This window comes from Taurulus bubalis (assembly GCF_910589615.1).
Source record: "Taurulus bubalis genome assembly, chromosome: 16".
NCBI lineage: Eukaryota > Metazoa > Chordata > Actinopteri > Perciformes > Cottidae > Taurulus > Taurulus bubalis.
In genome coordinates this window covers 11152824-11164913 of record NC_136604.1, presented here as the reverse complement: position 1 = coordinate 11164913, position 12090 = coordinate 11152824, and the positions used below count along the sequence as shown (strand labels likewise).

The 12090-nt window shown below is 41.5% G+C and overlaps 1 protein-coding gene across 1 annotated transcript in view; it reads right to left on the bottom strand.

Annotated features, from left to right (window-relative positions):
- Window positions 1–12090, bottom strand: part of znf704 (zinc finger protein 704) — a gene marked incomplete at its 5' end in the record, with an annotated part of 38735 nt that overhangs the window by 23178 nt on the left and 3467 nt on the right. The window contains one exon of the mRNA XM_079231888.1: window positions 9845–10044. Coding sequence (XP_079088014.1) covers window positions 9845–10044 — 200 coding nt within the window. The remainder of the gene's footprint in view (window positions 1–9844; window positions 10045–12090) is intronic.

The following is a 12090-nucleotide window of genomic DNA, read 5'->3' as shown; positions in this document are numbered from 1 at the left end:
TAAAACGCCTGCAAGAGAAAAAAATAAAAGAGAGAGAGAAAGAGACTTGGTAAACACATCAATTTTCAGCTCATAGTGAGGTAATGCTGCCAAGCACTACCACAGTGCACACACACACGCACAAAAATACAGTTCTGCAGGCAGCCCTCGAGCTTGGCAGAACATCCGAGTCCCACCCAACCCAAGCCCCTAAAATAAATGCGTGCACACGCACGCACGCACACACACACACACACACACACACACACACACACACACACACACACACACACACACACACACACACACACACACACACACACACACACACACACATCGGAGATGAGTTCAGCGTGTGGAACCCAAAATCAAAACAATAACAACCTCCTCTGCAGATGCTGGAGGCTCATATGACCGAAGCCACTGGCTCCCATTGTTTACAGGAAGGGGCGGGACAGAAGGAAGGGGGGAGGTGACAAATGTGTAGTTCAGGCAAACTGCTGCCTTGTTGATATTATGAGCTCCATGATGGTGGGGGTGGTCTGCTGAAGAAAACAGAAGATGGTCTGAACAACTTCTCCAAATGGGGGTTGACGGGGCAACTGTACCAGCTGTCTTTTGAATTCCTGTACACACACACACACACACACATGCACACGCACACACACATGCACACGCACACATACATACACACAGCCAAAAGGGCCCCTGCTGACCGTTTAACCCCTTACACGCTGTTCTGTACAGCGACAAGGGGCAACCTGGAGATAAACAGAACAATGAAAAACTAACCTTTGCCATCAGGAGGTTGTGTGTGTGTGTCTGTGTGCATGCGTGTGTGTGTGTAGTAACCATGTCACTGCTGGCCCCCTTGCAGGTGAAGCTCATGACAAATGTTTTGAAGAACAAAGGACGGCAGAGAAGGAGACAAAGAAAAAGTGAGCGTGTGTAAAATAGAGCGAACATAACACAGAACCCCTACAGAATAGAGACCGAACAATCGAAGCTTTATCTCATTTGAAAGGTTGGGTCGTTTGAGGCAAGATTAGGATTGGGTACGTTTATGAAGCAGCTGGGGTCAATTGGGACGATTTTAGCACACACAAAAAAGGAGGTTTATGCATCTCAAGGCTTTTAAATGTCATGATGATTTCTGGGAAAGTCACAAGAGCCAAAGCAATATATTTTGAAACAGAAATGCAAAGAAGAGCCAACAGGCAACGGGAAACACACCGGGGATCACAAGACTGTCTACGGACGAGAGGAGCGTGTAGCTCAACTATTAAGCCACATGCTTTATTCCAAGTTAAGTCAAATCATTCAGCACACATTTTCGGGAAAAATAAGAAGGGAAATAGCTGTCATCTCTGTTCTTTTTACTGTATGTGGCCAAGTGCAAGCGCTGCAAATCCAACAGATGATGGACTACCTTTTAAATGTTCTTCTGGAAAGTGCCTGGTTTCTTATTTATAGTTCTGGTCTGGTGCCTACTCACATCTTTAGATCTTACAGGAGACACCAAAGACCACAGAGCCCCCTTATTGGATTATGAAGTAAAAGGATATTCTACTGATGTTCTATTCGGGTCCAATTTATGTAGATCGGCATCAGCAGATGGCTATTAGATGTCAGACTAACAAATGACTAACTTTCAATTAACTTTATCGCTCCCCCTCACAACACAAGGCCTTTTTGTTGAAAAAGACATCCGTTGGATAGTTTTCACTAAATGTCTGGCTTATTTAACTGTGCAGTGGATTCAACAGTGTGGAGCGGAATCCAGAGGATGCCAGCTGTTGGGATGCTGCATGTCAAATAGCTTTCTAGATGTTTTTCATGCCATAAAAATGATTCTGGTCAAAAAAACAAAAAAAAAACCTTCCGATGTGTGTGGCACTATCATGACTTTAAAATGATCTGCTTTCTTAGAGGTGAAATTACATGCCAACACATTATAGCCTCTCCCACGGTGTGAATATCTTTTATACATCTGGTAGTCCAGAAGGTGGATTCATACCACATATGGGAATTAACAGTAGCGAAGTCATCATGACATGACTTCATCCATTACTTGAGTTAAAGGATCATAAGAAGGCAACGTTTTAGTTGGCAACTATGTTACATTACTTGAAGAGTTCTGTGGTTACGACTGCTGTAAAATGTACAGAAATATGCTTCAATAGACGTTCTGTAAACCTTTCACACCGTCACTCGGATCCTGAACCAATTAACTCTTTCAACGTGGGTTCTTTTGATAATCTTCAAGGGCGGTTTGAGGTTTCACGGTCAATTCTCCAGCAGGATGCCATTATATACTGGACTTACAAGTCGAGCAAGTAATTGGAGTCCTTTCATTATCAATGACTCGGCTGTCATTACACTTGTGCAGACTCTATTGACTCTATCGAAGGTTGTCAAAACATTGCTTGAGGGGAAGACTTTCTGAGTGGCTGAAAAACATTTGTTGAGAAAGCAGACACCTGTCTGTACGTGTGATATGACCCGTGCAGGCAGCATGTTGAGTTACATGGCAGAGCTGATATAACGTGTGTGAACTCACTACATCCATAACACACGTGTGTTCATACATTTCAGTTCAGCGTAAAGGAACATGCACAAAGTACTCTGATAAACAGATGACCTGAAGCCCACTGAACAAGGCACACTGAACAATTTGACAGTCAAATTTTTCTATGTTTGAGTCCTTTGGACATACTTGTGTGGCCCTTTGGGAGGAATCACCATATTTTTTCACCTTTTAAAATGCGTGTCTGCATTTTCTCTCTCTTTAAAATCAATAAAAAAAAAATGTTATCCAGTGTTTATTGTTAATTGATTAAAAGTACATTTAATTGGCCCCACATTACAATATATGGCGAGCAGCTCATGGGAGGAAGTGATATGTTCTGTTCTTGGTCTGTCTGTCTTTGAATTTAATTTGCACGTCTCTCCTTGGATCATGATAAAAAGTAATTAATGTTCTCATGAAAACTGTCAGGGACAAAGAAAGGAGGTAATTTTAACAACTCATCATTAAAGCAGGCGCTGCTGACAATCTGAAAAGTGGCAAGTCGGAGTGGTACCAAATATACTGAAACCCATTCCATTATCCAGGCGCACACATGTCACATGAGGGCACCTCCGCCGCACCTTCACCCAACCGCTCGGTCACACCGCACCCACTCTGCTAAACTGCGATAAAATTGATGAGCGACACTCAAATTAAAACGGGGCTAAAATTATGACACCCTCATGCTGTGCTCTTAATTAGTACATCTCCATTTTAATTAATAAAGCCTGTCAGCCTGACAGATATCAATAATTCAAAACAGACAGGTCAATGGAGCTTCAAAATGGATGACCATAATTAGAAATAATGTAGGGAGGAGGTACTTCTGTCAGGCTGGGTTTGTTTTTAATAGGTTACACTTTTTTATGAAACTGGTAGAATAGAGAACTAAACACAGAGAACTACATTATCTGTGTTTTGCCATGAGGTAAAAAAAACCAATCCAAAAAACAGCTGCAATACTCACGAATGGCAAATTGTCTACTGCTTTATTGGAAAACAAGTTAATTCAATTTAATAGGAAAGAAAACATGAAACACAAGTGATCAATAAAGACCACAATGTTCAAACAACAACCTACATGCAGTTCCGTCAGCACATAAATAAAATGACAAAACAATAAGGTTGTGTTCTAACATCCAGGCGCTGTATATTGACAGGGCTTTCTTGTCTGTGCCTGTAATAACAAACAAATTACAATTATTTCAGTTATACACAAGTAGCAGTTTGTATGCAAGTGCCGTTTTCCAGGCGTTCAAAGCACTGACTGCTTGATAATTGGAAGAACCTCACAAATGTAATTCACTTTAACACAGTGCCTGCTAATTAAACTGCCCGGTTCAGGTGAAGTTGCTTATGGCGCCTCTGTTTGGACACAAAGTGTGACACTGTCGTCAATTGGCATCGCCTCCTAAATACCATCGTAGATGACCATAACGCACGCCAGTCGATAGAATCAATTAGAGCTTTTTGGTTTTCCTGTAGCACTCTGTGCCATCAGTCCATTAAAGCCGGGGACTATGGATTTGTCTGAAGCAGCGGAGGGCCCACAGAGCCTAATGTCACATACACATTGGCTTTGGGGCCTTGCACTATGCATTATAGAAAGCAGGCAGGGAATTAGTAAACACAAACATTGATGGAGGACTAATTAGTGACATTCTCTGTGAGGCTTTAGATTGATTCATTTGTTGATTCATGCTATTGCTGCGGTCAGGCCGACACATTTTGTCAAAATCCCACGACAACAATAAAGAACCTTAGAAGCAACGCTATATTTATTTACGACATCAATAACTGCAAATAGTTTTGTAACGATGGCTTCAAGATGACACATGAGTCAATTCTACTGCTAGCATCACAGTAATCATTACATTTTTCTCGGGTGCCAAATACGTTATTTAGATAAACTGTAGACTTTGTGCGTTTCATTTAAACTGCATGGAGTAAATGGTGCAATCTTTATTTTCTCAATAACTGATGTTGTAATTAGCACGCCAGATGTACAGCAATGAACAAAGTATTTCTGAAGTCTTTTGCTGCTAAAGTGAATGTAAATCCTGGATTGCGATCACAACAACACACACACATTGTCTACGGTCCAGTGATTTGGCAAAGGTTTGCAGGGAATTTAGGCCAAACCGTCTGCTGATCCGCGGTTAAGAATTCCCCCACTCAAACTCGCTGATATTCAGCACGCTTAATTGGATAGGACATTTGCATATAAATGTAAACTCACAATTCACTCATGCGGCATCACAGGTGGTCGTTTTCTCAGGAGTTAGAACTTGTCGAACGTGCCATCTCGATGCGGCTCGCACTAGTTTGCCAGGGATATTGACAAAGAGTGAGGGCTTTGTCTTTGATTAGTCCTTGTGCAATACATCTAAAGCCGAGTTAACAGCGGGTGGGGTGGATCCATGAAGACTCGGCAATTGTATCTGAGATTTGAGGTTCAGTGCAATCAACTGAGGAGGTTTTCAAGACAAAGCAAACTCCAGTGAATCCGGTTAAATAGAGCAATCCATGTAGAGATAATAAATCCAATAGAAACTGATAAAATATCTAAATAAATTCCTTAGACCACTGTGTAATGAGCCTCAAGAAAATGTGTTAAACTAGAAAATCGCTATGATAATCTACGACACACAAGGTGCTTTTGTCTTATCTGTTTCCTTCTGTGCATCTTTCGTTTTCTCCCATTATACTGAGTTATATTATTATTATATTAACACAAGATAGAAAGTGGGAGTTAAGATAATGGCTCTGATATTACAACGGTGCACACAATGTGTAACCCACACAAAATCAGATCATATCACTCTAATTCTAGCATGTTAGCATTGGTTACCTGACACTCCCCGAATTGATTTCAAGATGTTGCTGATTCCTTTTAAAACACAAATGCACCGGGTAGCAAGATATGATCACAGACATTTTAAGCTCATATGAGCCTGGCTCAATACGCCTGGTCGGTCCCTACTGGCTTCTCTTAAGCCAAGATTAAAAACAACATCAGGCTTTTGCCATCCGGGCTCTTAGAAAAACACACACACGCAAAGAAACACATTTATTCTTATCATGTATCAACATCAATTATTGCCTGCTAAAGTTGTCATTATGACAAATCCCATAACGTCTGGAATTTTTGGAGCCAATATTATGGCTCGATAACAAGAACCCTCTATTACACTTGTTGAGCAAATATAAATAGGAGAACATTTCTGTTGGATACTTTCAGCCGTGTGTAGTGAGGCCAATCTGATATTTGACTAACCGCACGTGGTTTGGTCAAGTAAATTGTTGCAGGAAAAACTTCAATCAGATAATATAGTACATTGAGTCTGGGAGAGTGAGATGAGAGGGAGACAAGAAGAGAGAGAAAGAGAGATCATGAGAGCTGGCTTTTCAGATGGTAATCGCATGGTTTCTGAACTCCACTGGCATCCAAACAAGGAAAACGGTTTTCTTTGGCAAACGCAGAGCATCTCTCTCACTCTTTCCCTCACTCTCCATCTCTCACTCTCTGGAGAACTCAGACTGTTCTCATGCACACGCCCCACCTTCCCCTCTTTTCTCTCATTTTGAAACTCCCTCTTTTTCCACAAACACATTGTGCAAAAGGAGTAATATCACTAAAAGTGTTCCGTTAAAGGTAAAAAAAATAACCACAGAGGCAAACAAAACAACGAATAAAGGAAAAACAAGAGGATGTTGAAGCCATGCCGCTTTATCAAAAGACCAACGATACTTTGAGAGTCCCTTTGGGTCTCTTTTTGCTGAGGATGGGGAGTCTTTGGGCCCGTTCCATGTCTGAGTTGGCTGCTGCACCAGGCTCCGATTGTAGAACACATGGTTGGCTCAGCACAGTGAACTGGATGATGTGCAAATACACTGATCAACAATAAAAATGTACAATAACAAACTGTTTTGTTTTGGCATCAACTTGGGTTTGAAAGTCAGCCCCACCAGCATTGGTTTACAGCTATGTGAAATGCATAAATCAGACTAAATGTGGTCATCTTGTCGAACTTATATATACATTTGTAAAGGAGGAAATTACAACAACCAGCAAGGGGTCCAACTATTTTCAGAAACGCGAGTAACTGCTTCATGCTAGAAAGGGATTGTTGACTGCTGGCGGTCTGAGGAGGAGAATTTTTGAACCCTCAGATCTGTTGTTTTGGGGTTTTGCAATAATAAGCAGAGCACTCTCTTGATTTCCCCTTTAACTAAGGTTATAATTCACTTTCCCTGCTAGCAATTAGTCCCCAGAATGCTATTTGTCAAAAGCCAAGCCATTTGTTTCCACAGCTCTTGTTACAATTGACCGTTTCCTGGATAGAGAAAACATAAGCTCTTGGAGGAAGAAGAAGGCCCAGTAGCTGGCTAAAACCAAAACTGTGACAATGAGTAGGTCTGAAAAGCAAGACTCTATGGTGTAAACAAATCAGAAATCTGCCACCGCAAGCAAATCCATGCCTCTTTGTTTCAAGACGCAGCACATTGAAAAACATTTCATAAAGGAAACCATTTCTTTGGACATTTGGGAGTTGGGGCAATGCAGAAAATAGGTCAATCAAGAAGTGACACCCATTGATTTTTGGAGAAATATCCGACAAAATGCGGGTGAAGTAAATGTGCTGTAAACAAATACGATGAAGGAGGTTACTCGATAAAGTAATGAGAGCCGGACAAACTGACAGAACCAGAAAATGTCGCAAACGCAAACCCCCCCGAGGTCTAACACACATTGTAATGGCACATTGTAATTTTTCCTGTACTTTCCCAATGATTGCAGACGAGGCTTCGAGGTACTTCAGTGACTCCCAGTGAGGTAGGAAACCTATTGTATCTGGGTTTCAAGGGACCTGGAGAGCCATCAAACAGCCAGACATTTTCTTGGTAAATCACCAGCAGAGAGGGAACTTTTCAGAGTGCAATTAACAACCTCAAGGTCAGACTTCTCTGGAGAGTTAGCTCTGAAAAAAAATCCTCAGGCATTCCGTCTCCCTCTTTTGTTATTATCCTCACAGCTACACACACACATACACATGCTTTCTCCATCTCCTAAAGCCTCCACTCCACGCTCATACATTTCCTTCACTCTTTTACCTTGTTACTCTCGTCCCCTTTTGCCCCCTCCAAGCCTCCTCCCTCCCTCTTTCTCCCCCCTTCTCTCCATTACGGATAATCATTATTTTGTGGTCAACGTTGACACCCTTTCTTCCTCAGTGCCAGAGCAGCGCTGAAATTCGGTCGCAGGTGTGCAGATGATGAGAGCCACGGATCTTACTCTTAAACCAATAAAGATGCTGTGCGTCGTAGAGGTCAGAGATATCTGAGAAAGGAGCTTGGGGGTCATACCTGCTCTCAAAATGTGGCAAGAATGAACTTTCTGTGAACTCTAAATTCACTGACAGCTTCTCACCTGTTATGCCACATGGTACAATGTTTCCAAAGGCTTTGCATATATTTTTTCAACAAGCCGTTATTTTAATGTAGAGAGAAAATTGAACCCTCATCTTTGGTTGTTACTTATGCTGGACGTTTGGCTGGCAATTCTCGTACTGATGATCGCAAACGCCTGGACAGGCAAAATAAAAACATAACATACCCTTCACACAATGCTGTCGGAATTTTGGCAAGAAAGACGACTTGGTAGTGTTATTGAAATATTGTGTGTGTGCACATTAAATAAACAAGAACTTGGTTGATAAAGTGATCGTGCAACTTGTGCAAGGGCATAGAGATGATCAATAAGCCATTCCACAATAACCGTATAAATATGTCAATATTAATCCCTATGCAAGGAGCCAATTAGGATGGGAGGGTTGTACTTATGTCTAATCCATGTGACAGATTCAGTTTTAAAGGAGATTCCTCCTCTTAATGGGTAACGAGAAAGAACCAAATCAATGATTCAAAAGCAAATAACTATTACATTTACAGCAGGGCTCATGGTGCAGTGATAGAGCGGCGCAGATGGGCGACTTAACTGTACTTTCCAGCAAGTTGCCATCGATTAGACTCGTCCAGCAACACGAGGATAAGTAATGGGGAGTGATATTCGATAACAGCACGGTGCTTTACAAGGTTTGAGTGTTTCACATTTAATAGTGAAAGTGTTCTTTATAGGATGACTCTTCACTGCCATGGACCGCTGCCCATTAATGTTTACTTGACTAGTTTCAGGGGTGGTTTATGCTGGCCATTAATAAACAATGTGTGTGTGTGTGTGTGTGTGTGTGTGTGTGTGTGTGTGTGTGTGTGTGTGTGTGTGTGTGTAAAGAGAGCAACTGAATGTGTGAAAGAACAGCTCTAGTATCATGACATAAAAACTGTTTGTATTGGGAAATGTGCTACATGAAAGCTTCTCCCACACAAATGTCACGCTTATTTCTACTTATGTCTATTCTGGCTATCAAGCTACAGTATGTAACTGTTTTTGCTTGCAGGTGACAATGTAATTGTCTGTTTTAGTTGAATTTCATGGCCTTGGTGAGTTTGTGTTGCACCACTTTTACAATTTGGGAAACCCACCAGAGGCATGCCATTCAAGCAATAAGCACAATTGCTTCAGCAAGTAAAAAGCAACAGCATGGGATTCTTCCAAAAATTCAATTTTGCAACTAGGATTGCAAAGGGGCGGAAATTTTCCGGTAAATTTCCGGAAAGTTTCCACGGGAATTATTATGACAAGGTAAATATAGTTAAATTACCCCAACATGTCCAGTTTATTCCTGTTAATTCCTGTGGAAAGTTTCCAACTTTGAATATTCCCGGAATTTTGCAAACCTATTTGCAACCCTTCTATATTCAAGGCAGGAATGAAATCTTAGATGAAAAACACATTAATTCCAACATACAGACACCACTGATGTGAAGTGCAACATGTATGGCGGCATATGATAAAATATATATTTAATGAAATAAAATAAAAGTGGACTGCTGTCAAATTGCATTTCATTTAGTGGTCTGATGCAAATGGCCTTAAAGACCACATTAAAAAAAATAGGATGTCAGGACATATTAACTATGTCCTATTTATGAGATGACATCTATTTCATAAACTTTGCATGTGGGAACTCAAGTCTCTCACTCACTCACTCACTCACTCACTCACTCACTCACTCACTCACTCACTCACTCTCACTCTCTCTCTCTCTCTCTCTCTCTCTCTCTCTCTCTCTCACTCTCTCTCTCTCACTCACTCTCTCTCTCTCTCTCTCACTCTCACTCTCTCTCACTCTCACTCTCTCTCACTCTCTCTCACTCTCTCTCTCTCAGTCCTACCTGGCATGAGGGACATCGATGCTGGAGGAGACCACTTTGCGTTTGTGCTCTAGCAGAGACACTGATCGGGTGTCGAGGTCCCGGCCGACACGCTTGCCCTCAGAAAACCGCTGCTCCTCCACTGCCTCTGGGCTGAGGGAGCCGCCCTCCACCTTATGGTAGGCGGCTCCGTTGACTGGAGCTCCGTTACTGAAGCTATGCTGAAGAGGGATGCAAAGAAGATTAAGTCAGCGCTTAGGTGGAGAACCGTGTCGGCGAGTTGGTACAATACTTTTTACCCAAAATGAAATCAACAGAGCACTGCTTTCCCTTCCATGTTGTGCTACATTCCAGCTAATGTACACGTCTTTGCATCAAAATAAAACGTACACGGTTCCTATTCACCTGAAGCAAAATATAAATAAAATTAGCGAAGTATTTTCATTTTTTTTGTGTGTGTGTGTGTGTGTGTGTGTTGATTTGTTTGCAATAGTAATGAAGAAAGTGACAGGAAAGTAGAGCAAACAGAAAACGTAAAAAAAGTTTAAAAAAAATTGAAAATAATGAAAAATAATGAATCAAAGCACGCCCACCCACACACCCACCCACACACATGGCCTTTACATGTGTTCACAGACTTTGTATTACACAGATTTGGTTACAGTGAATCAGACAGATCAGACCGACGCGCCTCAATCATTGGGCAACACTGACAGGTCTTGGAAATAAGAAATGAAAGGCTGCCACTTCCTCATGAAATGGTCATTACAGCCTCTAGTGCATATTTTATTTTTTTCAAGACTCAGGAAAATCATTACCCCAACGTTTCTCATACAGTGCAGGTAATGCCTGTTTGGAGAAATAATTGTGCGAGGTGATCACATATCTCTTGTCTAGTGTCTTGACCATTTTTCTTAAGCCTTCATTGCTCACAGTATTTATTGGACACATGTCTTTGTCCAAATGAAATGCGATTGCAGTGTGTCTTTGGGAGGTGGATGGATACGCTGTCGCGCTATGCACGGTCGCTGTTATGGTTTTCTGGGTTGACATTGGACATGGACGGAGATTCAATGAGGCAACGTTAGCTTTAGCCTTAATACATTCATCGTATTGTGGTGATTTTTTAGGTGATTGAACAAGTTAGTTGTATTGCTATGCGGCACAGACACAACTCTAACGCACTCTGTGCACATGATTTGAACTTGGTTAACATCACTTGCTCTAAATTAAAAAAGCTTCCAGACAACGGATGATGATCCTTTGAGGGATTAGCTCCTCGTCTTCTAACATCATACATTTCTGTTGCAGTTTTAAAAAAAAACCGTCACACTCAAATTACCGGACTAAAAGTTTACAGAAATATGATTCAATTTGAGAACTATAACCAACTGTATGCCTTTTTTCAACACAGCAGCAGCTATAAAGTTGGGCTCTGTTTGTCAAAAGCGTGTAACCCAAATGTATATGTCAAGTACATGGTGGTCCAACATGGTTTAGAATTGTTTTCCAGCCTTTAAAACAGCCTTTTCAAAACCAATTGGATAAACTCAAAAATGCACAATGGTCAGTTATAAAACAGGGCTGTATTTTTAGTACATTTGGCTGAATTTAGCAGAAATCACATTTTTACATCGGAATGGAATAAAGTTTAAGGCAAAGTGTCGGAACCAGAATGTAATAACTTAATAATAAACACATACTCCATACAGCAAGACAGCGATACACACAAATAACATCTCTGCGCCAAACACAGTTCCCAACATAAACTATTCAACTGACAAATAATCACAAAATAAAAGCATTTCTCCCATCTGAAAACGCCCACCTGTAGCAATGTAAAAAAAACAAAAAAACCTCAACATAATTTCTTCTCTTATACAACAGCAACAAATGGCATTCTTCTACACATGAATACCTGCATGCACCTACGCTCACACCAACACACACTCTGTTGGTAACTAAAGGCACCAGGCTCTTAGAAACACACAGAGAAAAGGCCAAAACACAGCCAGAGACACACATAGGGCTGCCCAAGCCAATGGAGCGTTAAGGAGTACGACATGCAGGCTAGTGTGTGTGTGTGTGTGTGTGTGTGTGTGTGTGTGTGTGTGTGTGTGTGTGTGTGTGTGTGGGTGTGGGTGTGCGTGTATGTGCGTGTGTGTGTGTGTGTGTGTGTTTGCGTTCCCTATCTGAAAGCACTGCAACACGATTACGGCTGACTGCTGAAAAGGCAATGGCACCGTAGTCAATCACCCCCCCCCCAC